This window comes from Aedes aegypti, chromosome 2 (genome assembly GCF_002204515.2).
Source record: "Aedes aegypti strain LVP_AGWG chromosome 2, AaegL5.0 Primary Assembly, whole genome shotgun sequence".
NCBI classification, from domain to species: domain Eukaryota; kingdom Metazoa; phylum Arthropoda; class Insecta; order Diptera; family Culicidae; genus Aedes; species Aedes aegypti.
In genome coordinates, this window is record NC_035108.1 from 240810841 (window position 1) to 240837103 (window position 26263).

Below are 26263 nucleotides of genomic sequence, written 5' to 3' on the forward strand. Positions count from 1 at the left end.
TTTTTTTTTTTTTGATATTTATCTCATCAATTTATACATGGGAACCTGTCAGACTTCTCGTGAGTACTAGTTTATTCAAAGATTTTTGAAAATTTAAAACCTTTTTTTTCCTAATATGCTTCGATATATTTGGGAAATTAATTAATAAAAATACCTACGTCGCTGCAGAGAATCGTGAACTCAATCCTTATCATGTAATTCCTTTCAAAAATTGCCATCCCGTATTAATTTTTATACTGAAAAAAAAATCAATGAATTGGGTCCTAAAATTTTCAATGAAATCTTGTTTTTACTCAATAACACGAAAGAGCATGTTACTGCAACTACTTTAGCAATTTTTCCCGCTCAAGTAATGGTTATATCATGCTTAAACTTTAATTTAAAAATTGGGTCCATAAATGAACCTTGACACTTTTGATCATGTTTGACGTTCGCTCAGTCGACAAAAACACCATAGGGGTTTGAGTTTTAGCACTGGGGTTGTTCCTATCTGACATTTCGGAAGGGACACGGAAAACAAAATACACCCAACATTTGAGTTTAAGGTGTGACAAAATCTAAAAAAAAAACATAAAAAAATGTTTTTTTTTTGACTCAAACCAACGGAAAACATTAGAAAATTGAGTAAACATTGGCCTAAACTTAAGCGTTTGGCACTAAAATTGGGACAGGGCTTTAGGACCCTAATACAAAAAATTAATCTCGGCTCCGTAAAGCTTTAAACGCGATTAATACTTCACTCGCCGCGCTGTTGTATTTTGTACAACACTTTCAACAGTGTTTTTTATTCGCTTTTCGTTCACAACAGCAGCGTGGTGGTTCTGACTGTGGCAAACTGCGCGACGGCTGGGAGGTTAAGCCTTAAATAAACGAACAAGTAAAAAACAAAGTTCGTAGGAGATATCTATCTAATCAAAGTGAAATAAAAGAAAAAAAATCTAGAATAAGTTCAAGAAGAAGAACTCTATAGAGTAACAATTGGAGAAGAAGAAGAATTTTCTGAAGTAATTTCCTTACTATTTGAATTATTGAAGTTTATCCTTATGATAACCTTGGAGGAAATCCTTGTAAGATACATGAAAGAATCACTAGATGAACGCATGTCCTAAGCCATATTTGGTAAATTTCTAAGGGAAGCCGTAATTTAGGGTAAATTACGCCTGAATGGCGTTCAAATTGAATATCGTAATATCTAACACAAATTCAATTATATATAGAAAAATGAGCAAACTGATCCGAATTTGAATGAATAAATCTATTTTTGGGATAAATTTCAAACATCCTTTCAAACTTTCAGGTTCAAACCATGTTCAAATCTTTTTTCAAAACTAGATGTTCATAGATACCGCATCGAACATATTTCGGGAATTTTACATTATTTTGTGTAAAAAATTTTCAACAAATGAATACTTCACAAGAAACACTTCGTCAATATTTGCATTGATTTAATTTCATTTATTTAGATGCTAGTCTAGACAGAAAAACACTGAATCAACAATTTCACGCCACAATACTCGATTCGTGGCCGCATCTCTCCATCCTTGGTTCTGCCCCACGCTCGCCAAATCGATGCGCACTTGATCCGCCCACCTAGCTTGCTGCGCTCCAAGCCTTCTTGTACCAAGCGGATCTGATGCGAACGTCATCTTTGCAGGGTTGCTGTCCGGCCTACCGACCTTATGAGCGTTTTGTACATGATACATTTGGTGCGGGAGTGAATCTTTTTTGACCGCAGCTTTTTGTGGATGCTATAGTAGGCCCGACTTCCACTGATTGTACGCCTCCGTATTTCACGGCTAACGTTATTGTCCGCCGTCAGTAAGGATCCAAGGTAGACGAACTTGTCCACAACCTCGAACGTATCCCCGTCTACCGTAACAATGCTACCTAGACGAGCTCTGTCGCGCTCGGCCCCACCAGTTAGCATGTACTTTGTCTTGGACGCATTCACCACCAGTCCAACTTTTGCTGCCTTGCGTGTTTCAGGCGAATGTACAGGTCTGCCACCTTTTCAAATGATCGGCCGACATTGTCCATATCACCCGCGAAGCAAAAAAATTGACAGGATCTCGTAAAAATCGTACCCCGGCTGTTAAGCCTGGCTCTCCGCATAACACCTTCTAACGCAATATTGAATAATAGGCACGAATGTCCATCTCCTTGTTGTAGTCCCCGGCAGGATCCAAACGAACTGTAATGTTCGCCTGAAACCTTCACACAATTTTGCACACTTTTCATCGTTGCTCTTATCACTCTTGTGAACTTCCCGGGAAAGCTGTTCTCGTCCATGATTTTCTGATCGATACTATCGTATGTCGCCTTGAAATCGATGAAAAACTTCTGCGTTGGGACCTGATATTCACGTCATTTTTAGAGGATTTGCCGTACAGCAAAGATCTCGTCCGTTGTCGATCGGCCGTCAACGAAGCCGGCATGATAACTTCTTACGAACTCGTTTACTACAGGTGACAGACGACGGAAGATGATCTGGGATAACACTTTGTAGGCCTGTACAAAGCCGTTGAGGGATGCGTTGAGCTTCTGATGTTTCTTGAGACCGACACAGCTGTTTCTTTTCCTCGCACTCCGTCTCCTCCAGGCGGCGTTTTGTCTTCCAAAAGAGGCGGGTCTGCTTTTGCCGCTTCCGTCTATAACGTCCCACGTTCTACCGGGTCCCTAGTTGCAGCATGAACGCCCACGCTGTATTCTCCTTTTCCAGAATCTGCCTACATCCTTCGCCGAACCAACGTTCCGCCGACTCCGTCCCACGTGCTCCTAGCTGCATCGTTAATGGCTGCTTTCACTATTCTCCAGCAGTCCTCAAGAGGGGCTTCATCCACCACAATAAAAATATTCGTTTAAACCAGTGATTCCCAAAGTGGGCGAATTCGCCCCCCTGGGGACGAAAATTTGTAAAATATAATTTGAGGGGCGAAAAAATCAGAAAGGGGGCGAAAAGGCTAACACTGGAGCATTTGAGAATAATTACTCATATATTTTTTACGACATACATCTGAAGGTTAATCAATTCCATACTTAACTAATTCCAGGTATATTTTACTTTGGATTGATATATCTACAATCAGGGACATTTTAAAATTATGATAGACTACACTTGATAAACACATGCATTCACGGTTTTTTTTTAATATCATGTGAGTTTTAATAATGGTCGATATTTGAGATTTTCACAGAGTTTGTTTTCAGGACGCCAGGAGTTTGTTTTTGTTTTTAGTTTCGCGCGTTTGCGGGACGCCGGGAGTTTGTATTTCGTTCTCGCGCGTTTTGCTGGGCAGTGTTTCGGAAAGCCCAAGCAAGACAGTTTGTTCTCGGGACGCCGGGGTTTGTGTTTCGTTTTCGCGCGTTTTGCTGGGGAGTTCTGTTTGATCTTTCGACCTTGACGCTTGCTTTTGCCGGAGCGAGCGACGAGGGCAGGATCAAACATGTCGCGCGTCGATCTCGTAAGTGAAAAAGTGGCGTGATCGGGGAGTTCGGTTGGAGTAAGTTAAAAAGTGCCGCGATCGGTTCGTTCATTTTGATCTTTCGACGACCTTGACGCTTGCTCCTGGGCAGTGCGTCAAGAAAGCCCGAGCTGTCGTCCGTGTTTTTTTTCGGGTCACGCGCCTATTTTTTTATTTTTTTTTCTGAGTGCTAGCCGAGCAAACGAGTGAAGCTGAAAGTGGATTGTGGCTGCTCAGTCAAGGATAACGGATCAATTGGTGAGCTCGTTTCATGCTACTATTTCTAATCTATAAAATATGTATGACTGCACATTTAATCGTTACAATGGTGGGATGTAAATATGATGTTTCAACAAACTATGGATGGTTCGTCACTGTGAGTGTCGACACAAACTCTGATTCATGATTTATTTATGTTTAACATTTTTTTTTGTCAGAACACCCCTTATATACCTTTATTTTTGTAATTAAAAAAACTTTGAATGGTTCGACACTACAAGTGTAGACTTGCGAAAGGTTCACTTTATTCAACAAACTTTGGATGGTTCGCCACTGTAAGTGTCGGCATAAGAATAAGAGTGTTCTATGATGTCCCAACCAATTGAGTCTTTTGTTTCTTTTCAAATGAGTAAAATATAATAACACATGCTTTCGTACTGACAGCTGTAGCAATGTTACATTTAGGTATTTGTCCAACAAACTTTGAATGGTTCGTCACCTCAAGTGTCGGCATAATTTTCCTCTACATAGAAATTATATGAACAATTATATTTGCGTATAAGCATGTATATATCTCACAAATCATTGTTTATCATGGTCTAATCGCTTATCAAAGTGAATCCTTTGACCCAACGATCCTCCCCATTAACAAACATCCCTCCCAGTAACCTTTGTGGAGATGCAGAGGCAAACACGGTCTCCAAATAGCAAAGGTTACACACTAACATTCCTTCCCTCAATCCCACCTGACTGCAAGGACGTGGCTGGCGCCGTTATTGACCTTGTATAAATAGAGGCACTGAATTATGCACACTGAAGAAGATTATGGCCAATCCCAGCTGAACTTCTAGTTGATTCTTTGTGCATTTTCACTGACTTCGGTCAATCACGGAATAGCAACCATTGATATGTGTAGTCAGTCTAAGCTAAGCTAAGCTAAGCTGGTCGATATTTGAGATTTTCACAACCTCGGATGATTATTCACAGATAACATTCAAAACACAACATTTTGGATGCACAAACACGTATCTGAGAATGTTTAGAACTTTCTGCAAATGCCCAATATTTTATATAAGGATTTTTTCATGTGGGATCTTTGATATTAGCAAGCTCATATTTCTTTCATTAGCAATCAGCTTTTTTACAGAAAAAAAGAAGATTCGGTTGCACTCTTTCTTATCATTTCTCATGGTACGAATCATTTTAGAGACATTTTTTTCTTTGTGTTAGAAAAAATATCCTTTTTATATATTTTATTGAAATATGAGTTGAAAAACATTCTGGATTTTCATATATTTGTTCAGTGATTTTGAATTGAATGAAAAAAAAAATAAAATCTTTACCAGAAACGTCAAACATTTATTATTCACAATTTCTGAAAATTATTGCAGAAATTATATAAATAAAAGATTAATCAGTATGTAATCACCATGAACGAATCATCCCCCAACTATGCCACAAGTTGGCGCCTATAGGGGAAGTGGTGGTAAAATAAACACCGTGCGTTTTATCAAGAAAAAAACAAATTTCGACGAATTTTCATCATGCACGAACGATTTAGAGCATAAATCGGAGTGTTCAAGTTGATAAGTAAGTCAATTAAAGTGAAAACATCAAGGAAAACTAAGATTTTACAAAACCACGTTTGAAAATTAGAACTGACGTAACTTTTAGCTCTTAAGACTTGAGGTTTTTCAGTGAGGTGAATGTCGTTGTCATATGATGTCAAATATGATACTCTTAAAATTCTTTTTGAATAGGTTACAATCAATAATGGATATATTTTCGGTAAGACAATAACAATTTTCAAAAATATTTGTTTTGCTCACGATTTTTGCATGGTGTTCATTTTACCCACATAGTGCAGGTAAAATGAACATTTATATCGTTTTTCGCTAGTGCCAAAAATATGTGAAAGTTCAGCTATTTTAATCTGGATTTATGTCGCTGCTATAGATAACATCCCCATTTTTGATGTTGTGGGATAGAACTATACAAATTTCTCGTTTTTCTATTAGAAACACGATGATTTCCTTAAGGTGTTCATTTTACCACCCCTTCCCCTACATATATGGACCAATGCACGTGTTCACTAATTTGACATTTTAGCGGTGCCGAATTCACTCGTTGCTATGGTCACGTAAATAACACGGCACCGCTTAAAAGTCAAATAGTGAACTCGTGCATTGGTCCATTGCATTCAAATAGTTTAAACCTGAGACGAGACTCGCGAAGACGGTCTTCTTTTTCTGTGATTGCTGAGTTTTTTTCTTATTCCACTTTGTGTTTATATCAATTATGCGCATGCTGTTCAAATCCTCACATGAACTTCTCAGCAAAAAATGATTGAGTTTGCATCACATCGAATCATAGATAGCCGTTTGAGTGAAATTTCATGCCAGCAAACGTAGCAGCCATTAGAAATAATTAATCTTCTGCTTAGATTTATCAGCAACTTTGGAAAAAACTGTTCCGCCGACTGAGGTTTTTAATAACAGTTTACTTTGAACACAATACTTTTCACTTTTTCAGCCATAAAAACGGTTGGCTGCATTTGACGTTTCGTGAGAGGGGAAACTGGGCTGCATATGACGTTGATATTTTTCCTCTTCGCGAGTCTCTCTCAGGTTTAAACCAGTGCTGGGAATGGTAATAGTAGTAGGCTTGAATCTCGCGAAAATCACGTGGCTTTCCCAGTACAGTTGTTCAAAAACGTTGAATCTCATCAAGTAGCCTATGTTGGGTGAATGAATTTTCTAAATCGTGAGTGTCATTGAAGGCTCTAAATGCGGGAAATGCTGCGGGAAATAGAACATTTTTCTACAGTAATTTTGGGTTGCCCTTAGCAACGGGTGTTTTGCGATTTTCAAGGCTCTTTGCCTACAGCAGCGGTAGGCGTGAGTTTCACTGGCTTCGCTGACTGCGATTGGCTTTGTTTGGCTACTGTAGAATGAATTTCAGATTTTTTCCCTACCCTGGTTTAAACTGGGCTGGACTTGTATCAAAAACTGATTCAGTAGCATGTAATGCACGCAAAATATTGTTAAAATTGCTATTATAAATTGCAATATAGTAGTTCATTGCTAATAATTTTGGAATATTGATATTTAAGAAAATATTTAAAAATGTACATAATAGTTATTGTATCATGATTGTATCATATGCGAGTCAAAGACCTACAGCATTTAATATCAGGGGGCGATTCCAGATAAATGTTGGCCTCAAGGGGGTGAAAGTTTAAAAAGTTTGGGAAGCACTGGTTTAAACTCTCGAAATATTCACAAAAGTGTGCAAATTTGTCCTTTGTTATCAAAATCTTATAGTTTTGAAAATTTTCAATCAAGGCCATAAGACAATTACAGTCGACTCTCCATAACTCGATATTCAAGGGACCATCGACTTATATAATCTTCGGGTTATGCAATATACCGACGCAAAAAATTCCAAAACCGAAGGAACCAATTTCTGTATTTCCAATTACATACATGATTACTAAGTAGATGAAAAACCGAAATTAGTACTATACCATTTAATTCCACTATAGTTTGCATCTTTTGACAGATACGCGTATTTCAACCTCAACAGTAAGGCCGTCTTCAGTGTCGTGTACTAGACTGGACTTTTGTTCCTTGATTACTTTTGCAAGAAAGCAATATTGTTTTGTGGATAGTATTTTACAAACTATTATTTTAACACTTTTTTCGAAATTCTCGAAAAATCATGTTATTTTCTCTGCCAATTTTTTTCGTTTTAATGTTTTTCAACTCTTATTACAACTAACAAGTATTTATTCACCTCCAAATAAGAATAAGTCCAAGTTTCCCCGACAAAGAAGAATTTTGAAATAAATACATATCGAGTTATGGAGAGAAATTTACCTCTCACGTGACATCGACTAGGGTAGAAGCACCGGTTTTGGCCATACGCCAGTTGTAGCCATAGTGGATTATACACCGTTTTACATAGCCAATCACCATGAAACCTTTTGTGTTCAGTAGATCACATTCATATGATAGAGCTACATTCATTTACTCGTCCAAATTTATTCAAAACATAAGAAAAAGAATTCATTTTCCTTATAATTTCAACTCTCATACACCTAACTCGGCCAGGGTACTCCTAATTTGGCCACTCTCGTAAGAAATCAATGTGATTGGCCAATTTAGGAACCGAAGTTAAGTCTTTGGCCAAAACTGGTTCTGGTGGCCTATATTGACCAACGTTATTTTCGAAGCGATACGATGGTTTTAGCTCAGTTTCGGTATTTACACATATAATTTTGATAGAAAGCTTGCAGTTGACATATTTGTAGTATAAATACGGCTTCCCATATAATTTTTATTGACATTTTCGTTTACACTGGCCAAAACCGGTGCTTTTACCCTAGTGGAGATATCGATTTATTGAAATATTGACTCATGGAGAGCACGATGTAAAGAAATTTGAAGGGATCGAAAAATCCATCAAGTCAAAGTAAATCAAGTTATAGAATATCGAGTTGGTGAGAGTCGGTATAGTTATACAGTCGATATACAGTCGCTATTATTCTGACAAATTTTACCAACCCATTGAAACTTCTGATAATACTGAACAATTCGTGCGCGAATATAGATTTGTTGGTAACTAGATTTTTTAGTTTAGTGTACTGCCTATAACTGCATGTTTGTCACATTCGACATTTTTGACGATTCCGAGTTAATACCGTGGAACATCATCAAATCATCAATACTTTCGATTAACTTAATAAAATCTGTGAGATTGTTCTAGAAATTTCGGAAAAAATACCAAGTTGATTTGTCACATTGCTAAATATAACCGCATAACAGTCACATTGAAATTATACATGGGTCTCGTAATGTTGTGGCAAAGAAATTTCTATCAGAACCATTTTCTGACTATTCACCCAATATGCGAGATGAGCTGTACAAAATTTCAGCTTCATAAAAGCATTGTTGAGTTCTTAGTAATTATTTGAAATTAGGGGGCCTTCCCATACTGACGAAAAATTCACACTTGGTGCTTCATTTACTCAGTGCCTACTTTTGTCGAATGCTACAAATATGCAGTTATGGGCAGTGTATTCCAAAGTCAAATATAACGTGCAAATGAAACATTAGACGAAAACGATCTTCCACGAAGTTGTTTGTATTAGTTAGGCCGTTTGTTTGGTGTTATTGAAAATTAAAATGATCCTTCGTTTGGGAGTTATTGTGGTTTTTCTCACAAAGACAAGCCTTCTTTGATTGTGAATATCTCTGATTGGAGCAAACATAAAACATATCTTTTGACGGCATTCAAAAGACAAAATAAAATTGTGTATTAGGTATCAAAAAATTACAGATGTGTTATAAAATTCCCTGAAAAACAGAGGTTTTTTTTTGCAGAAAAACTTCAATAACTTTTGAACTAAAATAGATATCATCAATATATTTGCATGAAAATTAGCAAAAATAATGGTAAATACTCTTAGGCAAAGTAGTAAAACGTCAAATTTCGATCAACTTTGCCAACAAAAAATTTCTGTAGCACAAAATTTTACCAATCTAGCATTTTTCCCCAATCATCGTAAAATGGTTCAACAAAAAAACAAAAACTAGTTTTTTAAATATTAACTTCTCGTCAAAGTCGTTTATGAACAAATGTTAGAACTTAACAAAACGCTATTTTTTATGCAAAAAGATTGTTGATATCTATTTTAGTTCAAAAGTTATTGAAGTTTTTGTGATAAAAAATATATGTTTTACGATGCATTTTATGAGAGTTACAAAAATAACACCTTTGTTTTTTTTTTGATATAATATATAATTTTATTTTGTCTTTTGAATGCCGTCGAAAAATATTTTTTGTGTTTGCTCCAATCAGAGATATTCACAATCAAAGTAGGCATGTTTCTGTGAGAAAAACAACAATAACTCCCAAACGGAAGGAGATAACGAGTTTCTTCACTCACCAAATTACGCATAAAAAAATCGCAAACCACAAAAGACAGAGATTTGGGTTCTTCTGCAAAGTTGCTCCAAATTGGTTGTTCTAAAACATTGTATAGGCCTAAATGCGTCAGCAAAAAAGCAAAAACACTTAATTTCGCATCACTGAAAAAAATGCCTAAAAAATATGGAGAAACTTTCCCGATTACACCATATATCTGTATATGATGTCATCAAGATGCAAGCAGAGATAAAAAAATAAATTTGTTCAGATGCGTTTTTCTCGACATGATGATTTTTCTAATAGGACTGCTATGCGAGTATGGGCAGTATTGCTTATCGTAACTTCGAGAGGAAATTTCAAAAATATAGATTTCGAAATATTTTAGTGAAATGTCTGGTCTGATTGCATGAGGAATCAAACACTAAGTCGAACATTCGAAAACCTTCTAGAATATTCCATTTTACAATTCGAAGATTTTTTTTCGAGAACTTTCTTTTTCTCATTCCGGATGGTATATAAGGGCATGTTGAACGGGAGGTGCGATAGTTTTTGATGAACTGGCAAAAGTTCAAGTTGCAAATATTGGGTGAAGAAGTCAAAGGTTCAAAAGAAAAAAAAATTGAATTATATGCAAAATCTGGAACATCGACTTACTATTAAACGTAGATCGTTTTCAAAGGTAAACGCTCCAAGTGTCTGAATATTCGCAGATATCCGATACTAAGTTATGTGGTTTTTGCGGCAGCTTTGCGTTGTAATTTATTGCATTTAACGCATTTGAATCGCTCGATGAAAATGACAACATACTTCTTGAACTGATGTGCAGCCGAAATGAGGTGATATTACTTTTCCAATGAGTATCCTTGAAATCTAATCAAATTAAGCATGTACTTAAATACAGTCATAAGAATACACGTAGCAAATAAAAAAGCCTCACGTGCACAATAAAGATAACAAAACAGTTACAGTGTTCTAAAGCGGTTGTCATCTTTGGTGATTGGCATGACAATAAGCAGGTTTTTTTTTCTCTCGTCATATTTCAAGTGTGATCCACTATTGGATAGTGGAAAGTTGAGTCGCAGTTTTACAACATGCACACTTGTTTTGCAAGCATTTAGGCATGATTAGCAGTCATTTCCGACTGATGATGATTGCTTTATGGCTTTACCTCAAGGTTACAGTTTAGAAATGTGGATAAGGATGACGTCGTAAATTTTAAAAACAATACTAGGGTGATGGATTAATTTTGTACCGTGGCTTCTAATTTAGCTCACCGGATTCAGCCATATTGATTCATTTTATTCATATTGAATACAATATGTTCGAAGTATCACTCATTTTATTTGGATACGTCGACCGAAACTTACACTTACAAAGTCTAGACAAATTTAAAAACGATTTTTTTTGTATTATTTGTACTTTAAATGATGGTATTACATCTATGGTATGCCTTTCAATTAGTCACGGTCATAGCTTTCGTCCTCCTAATGAGTCACTTGTTGTTTTTAATGTGACTGTTTGGTGAATGTAAAAATTCCTCACAAGATCACGTCTCGTTTTGAAACTATCTGAATCATTCGTTTGCAAACTCATATAAATCTATTGTAATTGTTGATCATCTGATCAACTTTCCCTAATCCCTTTATTTCGATTATTTCTATGACAGTACTGCTAAATTAATAATGCCATATCTAGCAACTGCAAATGTTCTGTAAAATTACTAAGTTGGCAACAATACACGCTTAAAAATTGATTGTAATAATTCGCAAATGGACTTATGGTGTTTTCCCCCACAAACGATTCAACGATCGTGATCTTCACCACCGTACACTTATTGTGACAAACATTGTAGAAATTCCTCAAAGCCATTTCATTATTGCAGGCATCCTTCCCATATCGGCTGTTTTCGTTTGAGAAGGCTGCGGCTGCGCCTGGTTCTAATAAATGTCGCTGCTATCATGTTTCGTCAATCTTCAATAGCCATCATGCAGTGTCGTAGTTTTCCGTTTTCGCTGTAATCATCCGTTATTTGAACGTTGGTTGGTTTACATTTACGCAGTCACGTTGTGTCGATCGTATAAATTGTACTTTGATGATGGAAATTGATATCGTAAGCAATTTTGTGGTAAGTGGAATAGATCCACATATTGAGCAGCAAAGTGTTTGGAGAAAAGAAACCTTTGTTTTTTCTTGACAATTTTCGACCAAGCGAACCTGCACATCTTGCGAAAAATGTGTCGATATCTGTTTGTTTGTTTGTTCAACACATGGGTCATTATATACGAAGTGACTACAATAGTGCAAACGTGTAATCAAGCATTCAAACCAAATTTTGTTGAAATGTGTATTCACTTGATAACCTTGATACCTTGATCGTAGTTTACTTTGATGTCTACAGCGCAGTTTCAGGGTCGCCAAATCCTCTTCCAGCTGCGATCGATTCCATGATGCGTGTCAGTATTCTGTACGCTGAATTCAGCAGGGTAATCCTTCTGTAACTGACGCACAGATTGACACCAGTATGTATCCTTTCGAGTAGATTGGACGTTTAAGGCCATCCAATCAAACAGTATACATTTATTCATCCTCCCAATACCTTCAGAAGTACTTGATGGATCGATTGGTAAAGCTGCTCACGTCCATACTCGAGAAGTCCACAGTTTGACCGCCTTCATCAACATGCACCCTATTTCTCTCTACATTTCCGTTTCCGCCGTTCAGCAATTGAGTTGTTTAGTGAAGACAAATTCACAGTTTGTTACAGCTAGATCGAAAGAGCACATTTTTCTAAATATAACACGATTTTATTGCACTTCAATATTTTAATGTTTATATTATAAATGATTAAAAAACATTTCAATCCGTCGACTCAACGACATTTCAATTTACATAATGACAGTTCGTCCCGAAGTAAAGTTTGCCGAGGGGTGATACAAAAGTGATTTCCATACTAATTTCAAACCTGTTTTAAAAATAGTTCCAGGTAACGGAAAATTGTGAAACTTTGGATTCTTGTTTCATTTTTAACGTAGATTCAGAATATGTAGGATAATGGATACCCCTAAACAAGCCAATTGTTGAAAGTGCTTCTTCATCGAACCAGTCGCTTTGCCTTCATCGTTGACCAGTGCAAATCACATCCCGCACCGAAGTGGTTACAGTTTCATGGATAAGGTCACATAAGCTGTTGACATCTCCTGAAACGTTGATTCTTTCCAACTACTCGTTCAGCTGCCGGGGATGCTGTGCAGCTACCACATCCATCGACAAGCGTTGGCTATTGAAGCGCATCGTTCTGTAAGTTTTCGTTCCAATGGTGGGTCGGAAAAATCTGCTTTCCCGATCTGCGCAATTGCATCGCCTATCTTGACATCTTGTTTTAGGCGCTCTCCGTAAGCCTCATCTTTCCGTAAACCTTATATAACTCATTCATGTTTATTGGGCTTATCGTTCATGGAAGCATATATGCTTATTAGGCTGTATTTGAAGAACTAACATTGTTGTCAGCCGTCAGCAAGGATCCGAGGTAGACGAACTCGTCCACCACCTCGAAGGTAACCCCGTCTATCGTGAGACTGCTTCCTAGGCGGACCCTGTCGCGCTCAGTTTCACCTACCAGCATGTACTTTGTTTTCGACGCATTTACCATTAGCCCGACTCTTGTTGCTTCGCGTTTAAGGCGGGTGAACAAATCAGCCTCTGTTTAAAATTTTCTCCCAATAATATCCATGTCGACCGCGAAGCAAACAAATTGTCCGGATCTCGTGAAAATAGTGCCCTTCAAGCGCAATATTGAACAACAGGCACGAAAGTCCATTGCCCTGTCGTAGTTGCCCGCCGAGACTCGAACGAACTGGAGTGTTCACCCGAGATCTCGCACAGAAAAGATCTGGTCCGTTGGCGAGCGGCCGTCGATGAAACCTGCTTGATAACTTCCCACGAACTCGTTTGCTATAGGTGATAGACGACGGAAGAGAATCTGGGATAGCACTTTATAGGCGGCGTTTAGGATAGTGATTGCACGATAATTTTCACACTCTAGTTTGTCGCCCTTTTTGTAGATAGGGCATATAACGCCTTGCTTCCACTCCTCCGGCAGCTGTTCCGTTTCCCCTCTTCCACTGCGCACAGCTACTGCGAATACGCTCGTGGCGTTCTACGAAGTCTGCGCCACACACAATTTTCTTATTTCCCATCGAGTACTATTCGCAGAAATTTAGCTCGACATCAGCGCCTTGGCCTCAGACCGCTGCTAATAGCACATATAGCAGAAACAAATTCGGCAAACTTTTTCTCCTTGCTCACTTTAACATTGTTACAGCCTCGGGAGAGCTAACCCTCTGCAGCCGATTCTTCGTCGGTACACCATAGGCACTGGAATTTCAGCATAATGTGTATAACAGCCGTAGTTACTGGATTCCAGCACTCGGCATCCGCACACATCATTTGGATTAACGACGACGTGTCCCCTCCCCATATATAGCGAGCATGCGATCTCCCGCACCTTTGCACATACTTCCTATAGCAACCATTTCCTTGCAATAACTGCGTTAGGTGAAAGTTCACTTCCGCATGATTTCTTTGGTGACACATTTGGTATTAACCGATGGATTCAGCTACCTTTGGTGGAGTTATCCCATTCCTGCTGCCAACCTCTGAGCCTCTTTACACGCTTTGCGGACTCCTCTGGTACCTCTTTGGTTGAAGCATTGAACATTTTCCTTGATGATGAGCCCGATGGGCGTCATCCCGCCTATGATGCACTCGGCCTTTTTAGAAACCGTTCGGTATGCGCTTGCTACTCTTAAGTACATGATCCTTTACGTGCTTTTCAACCGCTTCAGGTTTCTGCTCGTTTCAAGCGCTTTTGACCAGATTGATCCTACATACCTCAGTATGGATAGCGGCACGCCTGTCAGGAGCTTGCGTTTGATGGCAAATACAGAAGAGCTGTTAGATATCATCCTCGAAAGCGCCGCTATAGCCTTTGATGCCCTTTTACAGGCATATTCAACGTGGCTAGCGAAGCTGAGTTTGTCATCGATCATTGCCCTAAGATGCTTTGCCTAGGGATCACTTGCACTCTATGATGCAATTACCTACCGAAATAAGCATCCGTTGCTCGGACTTGCGGTTGTTGACAACCACTACCTCAGTCTTGTGACGGGCCAATCCTAGTTTCCTAGATTCATCCATTCCTCAACTATGGAGATAGAGTGAGCTACTGTCAACTCTACTTCATCCATCAATTCGCCATAGACCAGGGTGACATCATCGGAGAAGCCAACTATCTTAAGAAGCATTGGAAGAGGCAGCCGCCAAGGCTTGATCCATGAGTAGGTACTCCCGCAGTAATTCGAACGCTTTTCTGTCCCTCCTCTGTGGTATACAGTAGAACTCTACTATTAAAATAGATTCCTAAAAGCTTATAAAACTGCACCGGATCCTTGAGGCGTTGAAGTACGTGATAGTCCACGGCCACCTTTCAGATTGTGCTGTTAAACGCATACTTCACATCCAGACTGACAACTGTGAAGTAACGGATGCCGCTCCTTGCATGTTCGGTTACCTCCTTACTGACGTGAATCGCAAGTCAGTCCCATCTGCAGTTTCGTCAAAATTGAGTTGAGATCAATTTTCAACATCTTTTCCGATGCTCTTTCAGCTGCACTAATAAAATAATATGATTTTTTCGGAAAAATTAAGAAAAACAGCAAGTCAAATTGTACCACAATGAAAAGTAACCGCATATCAGTCCCACTACAGACTTTCGCACCATGGAACACAAAAATGCAACTTGTTTTGATTATCTTTATATTTTTCTCGGTAAGATATCATAGTGATATGCGAAGTTTCATTGTGAAAGTTTCATAAAGATTGGAACATGTTCCAATCCTCTGGAATTTTTTGAATATTCGTATATGTAAAACGAGTTCATGCCAGCAAACGTAGCAGACATTAGAAATAATTAATCTTCTGCTTAGATTTATCAGCAACTTTGGAGACAACTGCTCCGCCGGCTGTGGTATTTAATAACAGTTTACTTTGAACACAATACTTTTCACTTTTTCAGCCATAAAAACGGTGGGCTGCATTTGACGTTTCGTGAGAGGGGAATCTGGGCTGCATATGACGTTGATATTTTTCCTCTTCGCGAGTCTCTCTCAGCTTTTTACAGATGGGACTGACTAGCGATTCACGGCAGCTTAGTTGTCTGAACGACCGACTGGATAGCGTCCGATGACAATTTACCTTTTCTGAATCCAAACTGGTTGTTGAACAAGCCGTCCGCAACTTCCGTACGTTACTAGCCTGTTGAAGATCAAGCTCTCCAACAACTTGCTCGTCGTATCTAGTAGACAGATAGATCTATACGCCGACGGATCACCTGGTGGTTTCCACGCCTTTGGAAGTAACACCAGTTTCTATCGCTCCCATACATCCGGGAAGATTCCTTGATCTATGCAGCATTGCATCCTGATTCTGAAAATGTCCAGAGCCGCGTTGATTGTTGTTTTTAGGCAACATTCGATATATAATCGATACGCTGCGACTGATCCAGCTATGGATCTGCTAAAAATGCTTGCTTGATTTCTGCTTCAGATAAGAAAAGCTTCTGTGCTTGACTTGATTTTCTATACAGTTTATACGATTTCTAAAACAACCTCACTATATACCCAGGATAGATTACATATTCAAAATGAAACATCTATATAAAATAAATCGAATTTCACCTGGGTTCTAACTCCTAATTCATGCCTGAACCGTTATCGCTTGAATGAAGGAGCAATTGAAAAAGCACTATCTCTCAAATGTCCGTTTACTTAGTAATCATGTGATTATTCTGTTAAATACTTATTGTCTATTATGTACTCCCTAGCGAAGTATAATGATGGAGCGTCTGATGGAGGTAAAGTATTCCCAGCAATCAAATCATCAAATAATGCGTTTGAATCTTGTTTCCGTCATTGGAATTTTACTAACAGAATATATGGCTATCTGGATTCACCGTATCTTTATGACCCTGCCTGTTACAATGTATTGCTATAAATTTTGCGATAGCAACCTTCTCCCGTTACGCTTTACGCTTCATGTTCATTGAGATGTATGAGTATTTAATACTCATAAGGACTGTTCATTTTATAAAGTGGACACTTTGTTTATGCTATATCTTTTTTATTTATTGATAAAATCGTAATCGGTTTTTTGTGAATCGTTCAACTATTATTCTACAATGCTATGAAAATTGAAGATCTTAGGAAATGCTTTTGGTTGAAGAGTTAAAAAGGTTTTCCAAAAACTTCTAAGAAAAGCTCTTCGTCAAATTTTAACATTATTTTTCGCAAAACTAAAATACTAATTTTTATGAACAAATTGCATGTTTGTATCCTTTACTATTCTACTGCAGGTATAGCTTTAAAAAATCAATTATTTTCTACCATTCTATGACATTACGTAACTTTAGTGATTTACCCATTTATGGCCAAATTTGCTGATACACCATCCTTTCACTCCCAGCAAAAGAGAAAAGTAAAAAGCGTGTTTAAAATTAGTTTGGTTTACTAAAGAATCTATATTTGTACAAACGAGAGCTAAATCGTGCGTTTAAACCACAGTCTTAAGTACAAATTTTACTGTTTACGGTAGTTTTACTAAAAAGTCTCATACTTTTAAAATCATGTACGCATATTTATCGATCTACAACAAATTGTAAATGGTTTTCTCTGAATATTTCGATTGGTAATCTCAGAATATCATATTATGAAAATAATATGTGGAAAATAAAATCGATTTATTTACAGCAATGTTGCCAATATTGATTATTGTTAATGTACTATGAAAAGATTTCTAAGAATAAAGCAATTGTGTTTCTATTGTGCTTTAAATGTGACGTGGGGACTAGATAAGTAACTATATGAAGACGTAAGTTATTTTTAATAATAATACTATATTAGGACTTCCGTCAGGACGTACTTTTAATCAAAAAATTCGACTCATATTAGCTCCCTTCAAATTTAAAATAGTTCTCACTAAAAAATATAGGAGGAAAATGATTTTATTATATCTTTAAAATTGTTGTTCCAAAAATAACTTGATTTTTTCCATGATGCTTTCGAAGAGCAAGCCTTTTTCGAAAATAAAAAATATAAATTGTCGAATTTTCGAGCCAATTTCTAACAACTATTGATTTTGATAAACTCCAAATACCGACCGTTCTAATCGTTGTTCCATATTCGTGTGAAAATTATTTTTTTAGTAGTATTTTTAATATCACAACATAGTACAATACTAGTCGAACGATGTGCAGAAAACCGATTGAAATTTCATTGATAAATTAAAAAGATACAGCATGCACAAGGTGTCCACTTTATAAAATGAACAGTCCTTATAATGTTTTTCAAGCACCAACCATGGCCACCTCAATCCTTTCGCATACGTTTGCGGTAAACATCTAGAACTCATGGAATAATTTGTAATATACATTGATTTTTCCTGACAAGGTACTACGGGAGCCAACCCTTCAAAAACTGATTGATCGCATTCGAGTATGATATGGAAGATGACAAAATCCGAATAAAACAGAATTCATAAATCAGAAGCCAAAAAAGGCGAAACTGATGCAGTACCTCTTTCTAAATCCTTACAAATTTTACCATAATGTACAAGCTATAAACTTCACCAAAAATCGTAACGAAGATTTTCAAAATAATATTAAAATCAATATCTTCTAAAAAAGTTGTGATTGATTTCAACAATTATTTCGTGAAAACTTCTTCCCGGATTTTCAAAGTTCCTGAAAGATACAAAATACTAGTGTCTAAAACTCCATTCGTAGTTATGCCTTTGGTAAGTTATCTGTGTATTTCGCCAGACGGAATAAATTAACTTCAGAGATTCATAATGAAGTATGCCCAGGTGTTCCGCCAAAAAATCGTCATCAAACTACATATCTAAATTCCCTAAAAGTGCGTAAATAAATTTCTTTCTGAACTCCACCTGTATTATTGCGTTAATATTAATGTAGGTAATTTGCTAGGACACAACGACAAGAGACATCAAACATTTTTTCATATGTATCGCCAGTGATGCTTTCAAAAAAATCGTAAATTTTTGTATCATTTTGACAGGAATTTTTGTTCTAACAGCATCGTTAGGAGCTACACTTAAAGTTGTTGTTTCTATAGGAATTATGTTGTACATTTTTTCAGGTACATTTAACGTTATTTTCATAATTAAAAAAATAAAAAAATCGACAAAGCATTCCGAATGTTTACAAAATGAAAACATGTCGGCTTATCTGACATCTCCTTTGATCCTAATTCGCATTTGTACACCCCAACTTCTTTTTACGACCGTTATCGGGAGGTCGTAAAAAAAATCAGGGTTATAATTATGGTTTAGAAAAATGCAACGTCTAGATGTGGAAAATGGCGGTTCTAGATGTTCAAAATGGCGGTTCAAATTTTCATATTTTGGTAATAGATCGCATCACTGCTCAATTGTTATCAAATGAGCCAATTTTATGGGGGTGTGATATGCAAATACCAAAAAAAAAAAATTAAAGATAACGATACCGTAATTTCGGGTGAAATTGATAATTTTTCAATGTTTTCTTGGTATGCTTTCTAAAATTTTATTAATACCATACAACGAAATGCAGGAAAACAAGTACGATGGTGAACCTCATTGGCTCATGCTCCGAAATTTTCTAACAAATGTGATATTAGTGCCAAGAATCAGCTCTTAAGTTAAAAATCGTGGAATCCCATTTCGGGGTTAAATTGATCACTTGTCAATGTGATTATTGCTAGTTTTTTTTTTTTTTTAATTAAGGCACTCTGTGCTCGTGGCCACTACTGTGCCGGAATCAGTTTTATCTGTATCTTCCTTACCGATACAGTTCTATTTTTAACTAATCTATATTTACATTTGCTTTCACTCTCTTCTGCTCTTTTGCTCTCACACCTGCTCTGCTGTTGGTCCAATCGATTTCCATAAGCCATAGTCCGTTGCTCTTTTGCGGTGGTTCGTTTTGCCGTGTTCCTGAGTCGTTTGAGGCTAGCTGCCTGCGAAGTGGGTCAATTTGTCTCAGTCACCATCTGATACTGACGGAGGATGGATGTGCTCCCCTATGCACGGTCCTCCGTGCGGCGTCTTCTGGTGGCTGGACGGTTTATTTTTTGGAGGGGCTGGGAATTGAATCCATGAGCTTCCGCTTATGAAGCGAAAGCGTAACCTCAAGGCTACGGACCCCCCTATTGCTAGTTTTGAAATTAACATTACATACTTAATTTGGGCCTCCTGAATTCAAATATGCTTGCCAAATTCTTAACGAGACAATATTTATGAAAATAATCAATAATTAATTTTCAAGAATACTGCCTGAATGTAGGCAATTTCCAAAGGATTTCTCTACTTTGTAGCAGAAAATCATTTTTTTCAACAAAACGAGCAAATTGGTAAGAGTTTTGATATTAAAATCTGTTTTGGAGATATATTTTTAGCATCCTCACAAACTTTCAGGTTTACACCATGTCCAACTCCTTGTTTAGAACTAGAAGTTTATGGATGGCTATCAATTTCACACCAAACTTGATTCATAAAAATGAACATTCTGTGGCACAAAAAAACTTCACTATAAGGTACCGTGGGGTAAGTGGATACAGAAAAATCAATGGTCAACTTCATTGGTATGTACAGCTAACATGAATAATTTAATTCAAACTTTTTTCTGCGGATAACAAATGAGGGACTAATATACTTCAAATCGTCATTTACTTTGATTTTTTAGATTGTTATGTATTAAGTATGAGGGACTTGAAAATTGGCACCAAATGACCCACTTGCCCCACAATGGTGGGGTAAGTGGATCACCAACAAAAACATCTATTCTCAAAACTAATGTGGTGTAATTATGTATAGTATGAATGATATTACTCTCGTCTTGTTATTAGTGCTTGTTTTGTTACATTTTGATACTATAAAAATTAAAAAAATATTTTATGAAAATAGTATTAAACATATTAATACATTAGTTCACACTAATTCGAAAAAAAAAAACATTGTAGCATGAAAAATTTGGAGAAAATTCATCCATTTATACACATAAGTTATACAAAAGTATTGTAGAATTATTCCTAACTATGTTTTCGAAAAACACTCGTGGTTCAAAAATATTAGTTACATTTATTTTTGTTTAAAAAACTGAAATCTTTTTATTACATTTTTGAATATATATGTATCATCCGTCTAAAACAATTTATATGGTCAAATATGGTACGATATTAAACAATTAATTAATAAAATATATATATTGCTTTTTTGCAACTCAGCTTAGAAAACCCACGAAAAGTTTTGTTCGAATTTAGCAATATTAATTCTTAAATATTTTTTAAATAAGAAAGATTAAAAAGAAACTCTTAGGTGGATTGATTCAAATTTTTTTAGTCAATTTGGCAAATTTAAGCTAGGGATGAAAGAATTTCAAGGAAAACAACATTTGCGGATATTGAAACTTATTCAAATTCTCGTAAGCATACTGCCATTAAAAAGTAGGAGTAAGTGTACCATGTCCAATATATCCGTATTTATTTATAAAAATCACATATTTTCATTGTGATTCATTTAATTAGAACTGAAATACTCACCATGTGTTGAAAAAACTAATAGTATTCGATTCTAGACAGAGATACAATGGATTTTTGATTGATGGAAAACAATTTTAAAATTAATTGATCTTTGTAGCTTTCTAGTTTGCTTGTGTTAGTGTACTTGTAGTACCAGTTTTGCAATAGTATCAGTGTGGACGTAAGAATATAACCTAAAACGAAGCAATGGTGCGAAAACATTCAGCATAATCAAGTATTTATGCTTAATATGGACAAATGATCCACTTACCCCACTGTACCTTACACTAATATACATAATTTATGACAAACACCTTTCTTTTACTATAGGTTGCAATGAATTTGGTGCACTATTAGTAAGAAATAAAATCCCGTGATTCGGTGATCAATTTCACCCTACTGATCAATTACACCAGAATTTACGGTACCGAATGTTCACCAAAGTTGAAGGAAGTGTTGCTTGTCATACATTCGGCCGAATCACAAATGTTCCATGTGGCTGGCAACACTGTTTAAGAAGAATGAAGAAAAGATCAAACCAATAAAGTTTGAGCGGAATAGAAAAACAGAATGCTTAGCTACATTGCAATACTCTTCAACTGAATCCAGTTTTTCATGAAGGGCTCAAAAATTTGTCGTAGGTAGTGCTGTTAAATATAAAAATTTAAAAAAAAATCAATTGTTTGTAGCATCTTTCCATGCGAACTATAGCATTAGCAAATATTACCAACCGATAGAGTAAGGTGGGGCAAAAGTTCGAGTGGGGCAAGAGTTTCTTTTTAAGATTTCTAGCTCAAATCAAATCAAAACTTAGAAATGTCATGGTGGTTGGAATGCTATTCAAGTAAGAGACTTTCACTCCAAATATCATAAAAATCGATTGAGATTTGGAAAAGTTATGGCTATTTGTTGTTTTTCGACGTAAATATTGTAATATTTGGTCAAAATTTCGATGCATGGAACCAAATGAAGATAAAATATTTTTCAATATTTTATGTAAGGGCGTTTCTAGGTCTTTCATAAGGATGCTTTGACGTGTATTAGTTTTTCCATAAATAGTTGGAATCAGTTTTTGGCCCATAGCGGGGCAAAAGTTCGAATTTGCGGGGCAAAAGTTCGACCCATGTATAAACCCACGGAAAAATTTTCAAATTTCCTGAAATCTACATATTATCTTCAAATTTAGCGAAATTTACCTGATCGTGCGAAAAATGTCACAAAAATTTTACATATTCGCTTAGTTTGGCGAAAAAGTGCTATTTTTTGGGTGTATTACAATTAACCCTGTTTTGGGCATTTTTTGATGAAAATTTAGTGTGTATTTTTCGGCAAACATAAGTTTACGGCTGGTATAAAGCATGCCTGTCATAAAAGGATCGATATTTTGGGTTTTAGCCAACGAACTTTTGCCCCACACTAGATTCGAACTTTTGCCCCACCGGTGGGGCAAAAGTTCGTTTAAGACAATCAATTTTGAAACTGTTATAACTAAAAATTGGTAAATATTTTGACACAAGTTTGTTCAGCAAAGTTATAGCCAATATGTTGAAGGTTAGCTGTATGGTTTTTTTTTTGTTTAATCTGCTATTATTTTCATGGAAACTTTGATTATATCACTAAGGTCGAACTTTTGCCCCACCTTACTCTAGTGATTCGGAAAAGGTCACCGGGAAAAATATTTTCCGATGACTTTTTCCACGGGGAAAGATGAAATTTGCAATATTCAATAGTCAGAGACACGTAATATTCATGACATTTAACAGCTCTGGTCGTAGGCTTAAGTGAAATTGTGCCACTAGACAGTACTAGTGAACATGCAAGTTTTGTTTTACGGATATCTCAGGATCCTGACCACTTAGAAAGATGGCGTCTTCGGCAAAGCTGCTCAGTAGCTCAAGGACTATCATTATAAAGATATAGAGTAAGGTGGGGCAAAAGTTCGACCTTAGTGATATAATCATAGTTTCCAGGAAAACAATAGCAGTTAAAACAAAACAAATACCATACAGTGAACCTTCAACATATTGGCTATAATTTTGCTGAACAAACTTGTGTCAAAATATTTTTTTAGTTACAACAGTTTCAAAACTGATTGTCTTATTCGAACTTTTGCCCCACCGGTGGGGCAAGAGTTCGAATCTAGTGTGGGGCAAAAGTTCGCTGGCTAAAACCCAAAATATCGATCCTTTTATGACAGGCATACTTTACACCAGCCGTAAACTTAAGTTTGCCGAAAAATACACACTAAATTTTCATAAAAAAATTGCCCAAAACCGGGTTAATTGTAATATACTCAAAAATAGCAGTTATTCGCAAAACTAAGTGGAAATGTAAAATTTTGGTGACAGTTTTCACACGATCAGACAAATATAACTAAATTTGAAGATAATATGTGGATTTTAGGCAATTTGCAAATTTTTCTGTGATACATGGGTCGAACTTTTGCCCCGCTGATTAGAACTTTTGCCCCATACTTTTGCATTTTGTATGGGAGGAAACTAAAATTTCTAAAAATTACCAGGCACTCAAAAGTGCTTATTTGAGGCTGATATTTTGTACAACTCATATCGCATACTAGGTGAATAGTCAGAACATAATTATGATAGAAATTGCATTGCTATTACATTAAGAGGCTCATTTTTTTTTTATTTATTTTTTATTTCTTTATTAGTATCATTCCAAACATTACATTCATTATTTCTTATATCTAGGTGATTTCACCTGCTTATAAGAGAAAAAAAACGCTTTGAATATACTTAACCTAACTTAACCTAAACATATAACGCATTAATCGTGGCAATAGAAGATTGTAACGATTTTTGCCTGAAATTATTAATTATTTTATTTGACATTTGTTCCAATGTTTCAACATTGGATATTCTATGTAACACATTGGTACTATACCAGGGAGGAAGCCTCAGAATCATTTTCAAAATTTTATTTTGAATTTTCTGCAGAGTATTCTTCCTGGTATTACAACAGCTAGTCCATATTGGTACAGCATACAACATGGCTGACCTGAAAATTTGTTTGAATATCAAAAGCTTCTTCTTCAGACAAAGTTTTGATTTTCTATTAATAAGGGGATAGAGACATTTCACATATTTATTACATTTGGCTTGAATGCCCGCAATGTGATTTTTGAAAGTTAAATTCTTATCTAGCATGAGCCCTAGATACTTCATCTGACCAATTTATTAGAACCCCTCTCATCGTGACAATATGTCTACTTGAAGGTTTCAAATAAATCCCGACTAAGGGTACATAACAAAATTATATCAGCATATGTTATTATGTTATAAGTTTTTTTCGAACATAGGTTGTTACAAACTTGATGCAGGATGTTGTTAAAATATCTAAAATTATAACAAAAAGCGTATAGATAGTAACATAAACATAACAAAATGTGTTTTAATTCTATCAGAAACATATCAACCCAAGTTATAATGTTTGATACAAAGTATCAAAATTATAATACTGTTTGGTATACGATAATATTGTATTTTATTGAAATGCATAACTATCTATTTATTCTGTTATAAAGTTGTTAAAAATGAACAAAAAAATATCTTAAAGGGAAATAAAACACATTATGTTATATTTCTGTTTTATTATGTTCTAATGATAACGGAGCCTAACAAAATTATATCATAATATGATCTTCATATCATATTCTGATAAAATTTTATTATATTTTTGTTACAAGCCTCTAGTCGGGATGGCTTTTGGTATATGTGGGAATATTATTAGTTGAGTTTTGGAAGCATTAGAAGAAATCTTCCATTTTTGCAAGTATGAAGAAAAAATATCCAAACTTTTTTGCAATCGACTACAGATGACACGCAGACTTCGTCCTTTGGCGGAGAGGCCTGTGTAATCCGCAAACAAGGATTTTTGACATCCCTGAGGTAACTCAGATAAGTCAGATGTGAAAATATTGTATAAAATTGGTCCCAAAATGCTACACTTTTTATATTAAATTTAGGGGAGGGATTATTAGAGTATGTTTAAAACTACAAATTGAACTTTAACACTTCACTTTTTGCAAAAAAATAAAATACTAAAATCACTAGTAAGGCGAGCAAATACCTTTAAACTCTAATATGTGTTGCTTATCTTGACAGATAGGCCTATTTCGTCTGCGACTTACAGACTTCTTCAGTGTCGATTGCTCGACTTGAAGAGAACATCGCATGGATCTATTATTTATACTACTCTTTTTATACTATTTTTTGCTCATTTCGATACAATTATTCATTTCACCCTTGGAAGAAAGATCGCATTCCGGGGAAACGTCCTTTCTACCATTCTTGCCACGTGTAGTGGCAGTTTTAAAACCCACTTTTTTGGAAGGAAGTAGTGAATTCAGAGATTCAGCCTTCCTTTTGTTTGTTGTTGATACCATGTTTAAAAAATAAACGAAAGAAGAAGTGACCTTCGAGAGGTTTTTTCCCAAGACGGTGTCCAAGAAGGATTACCATCGCTAGCTTTCGCCAACGGGTTCAATGAAAAACCGAAGGCACGGGTCCAAACAAGGATCGTAAAGGGATCAATAGTAGAAAAAATAGTACTGAAAAGTACTGTTTTAGTAGCACTGAAAAGTTCCGTTTTTCATTTTAGCACTGAAAAGTACTGTTTTTGTAGCACTGAAAAGTTCTGTTTTATTGCTTTAGGTGGTTTTTAAGAAAACTTCCAAGAGCAGAGAGAATTCGTGTACGCACAGCACGAAAGTAAGATGCGCACTGAACGAGGCTCATTTATTATCCCAATGTGACTGTTATGCGGTTACAATTACCAATGATCTCACAGATTTCAGGAAGTTGATCAAAAGTATTTATCATTTGATGACTCTCCATGGTATTAACTCCAATTTGTCAAAAATGTCGAATGTGACTGTTATGCAGTTATGGGCAGTATATATGTAACTATAATAAAAGTTTGTTTCTACCTCGATGCTCTCGTGATACGCAGTTGCAATTATTTGTGTTATATAACTTGATATTTCCTTAATTCAATGTCCTTTCA

The 26263-nt window shown here is 36.2% G+C and overlaps 1 protein-coding gene across 4 annotated transcripts in view; it reads left to right on the forward strand.

The window, feature by feature from the left end:
• The window catches only part of LOC5571143 (choline/ethanolamine kinase), a 76959-nt gene that overhangs the window by 3304 nt on the left and 47392 nt on the right, over nucleotides 1-26263 (forward strand). For 3 of the 4 annotated variants that reach the window (XM_021844578.1, XM_021844574.1, XM_021844576.1), the window contains exon 2: nucleotides 16492-16521. The exons of the other annotated variant lie outside the window; for it this stretch is intronic. In XM_021844578.1, the coding sequence (XP_021700270.1) occupies nucleotides 16492-16521 (30 nt within the window). The remainder of the gene's footprint in view (nucleotides 1-16491; nucleotides 16522-26263) is intronic. 4 annotated transcript variants of the gene reach the window in all.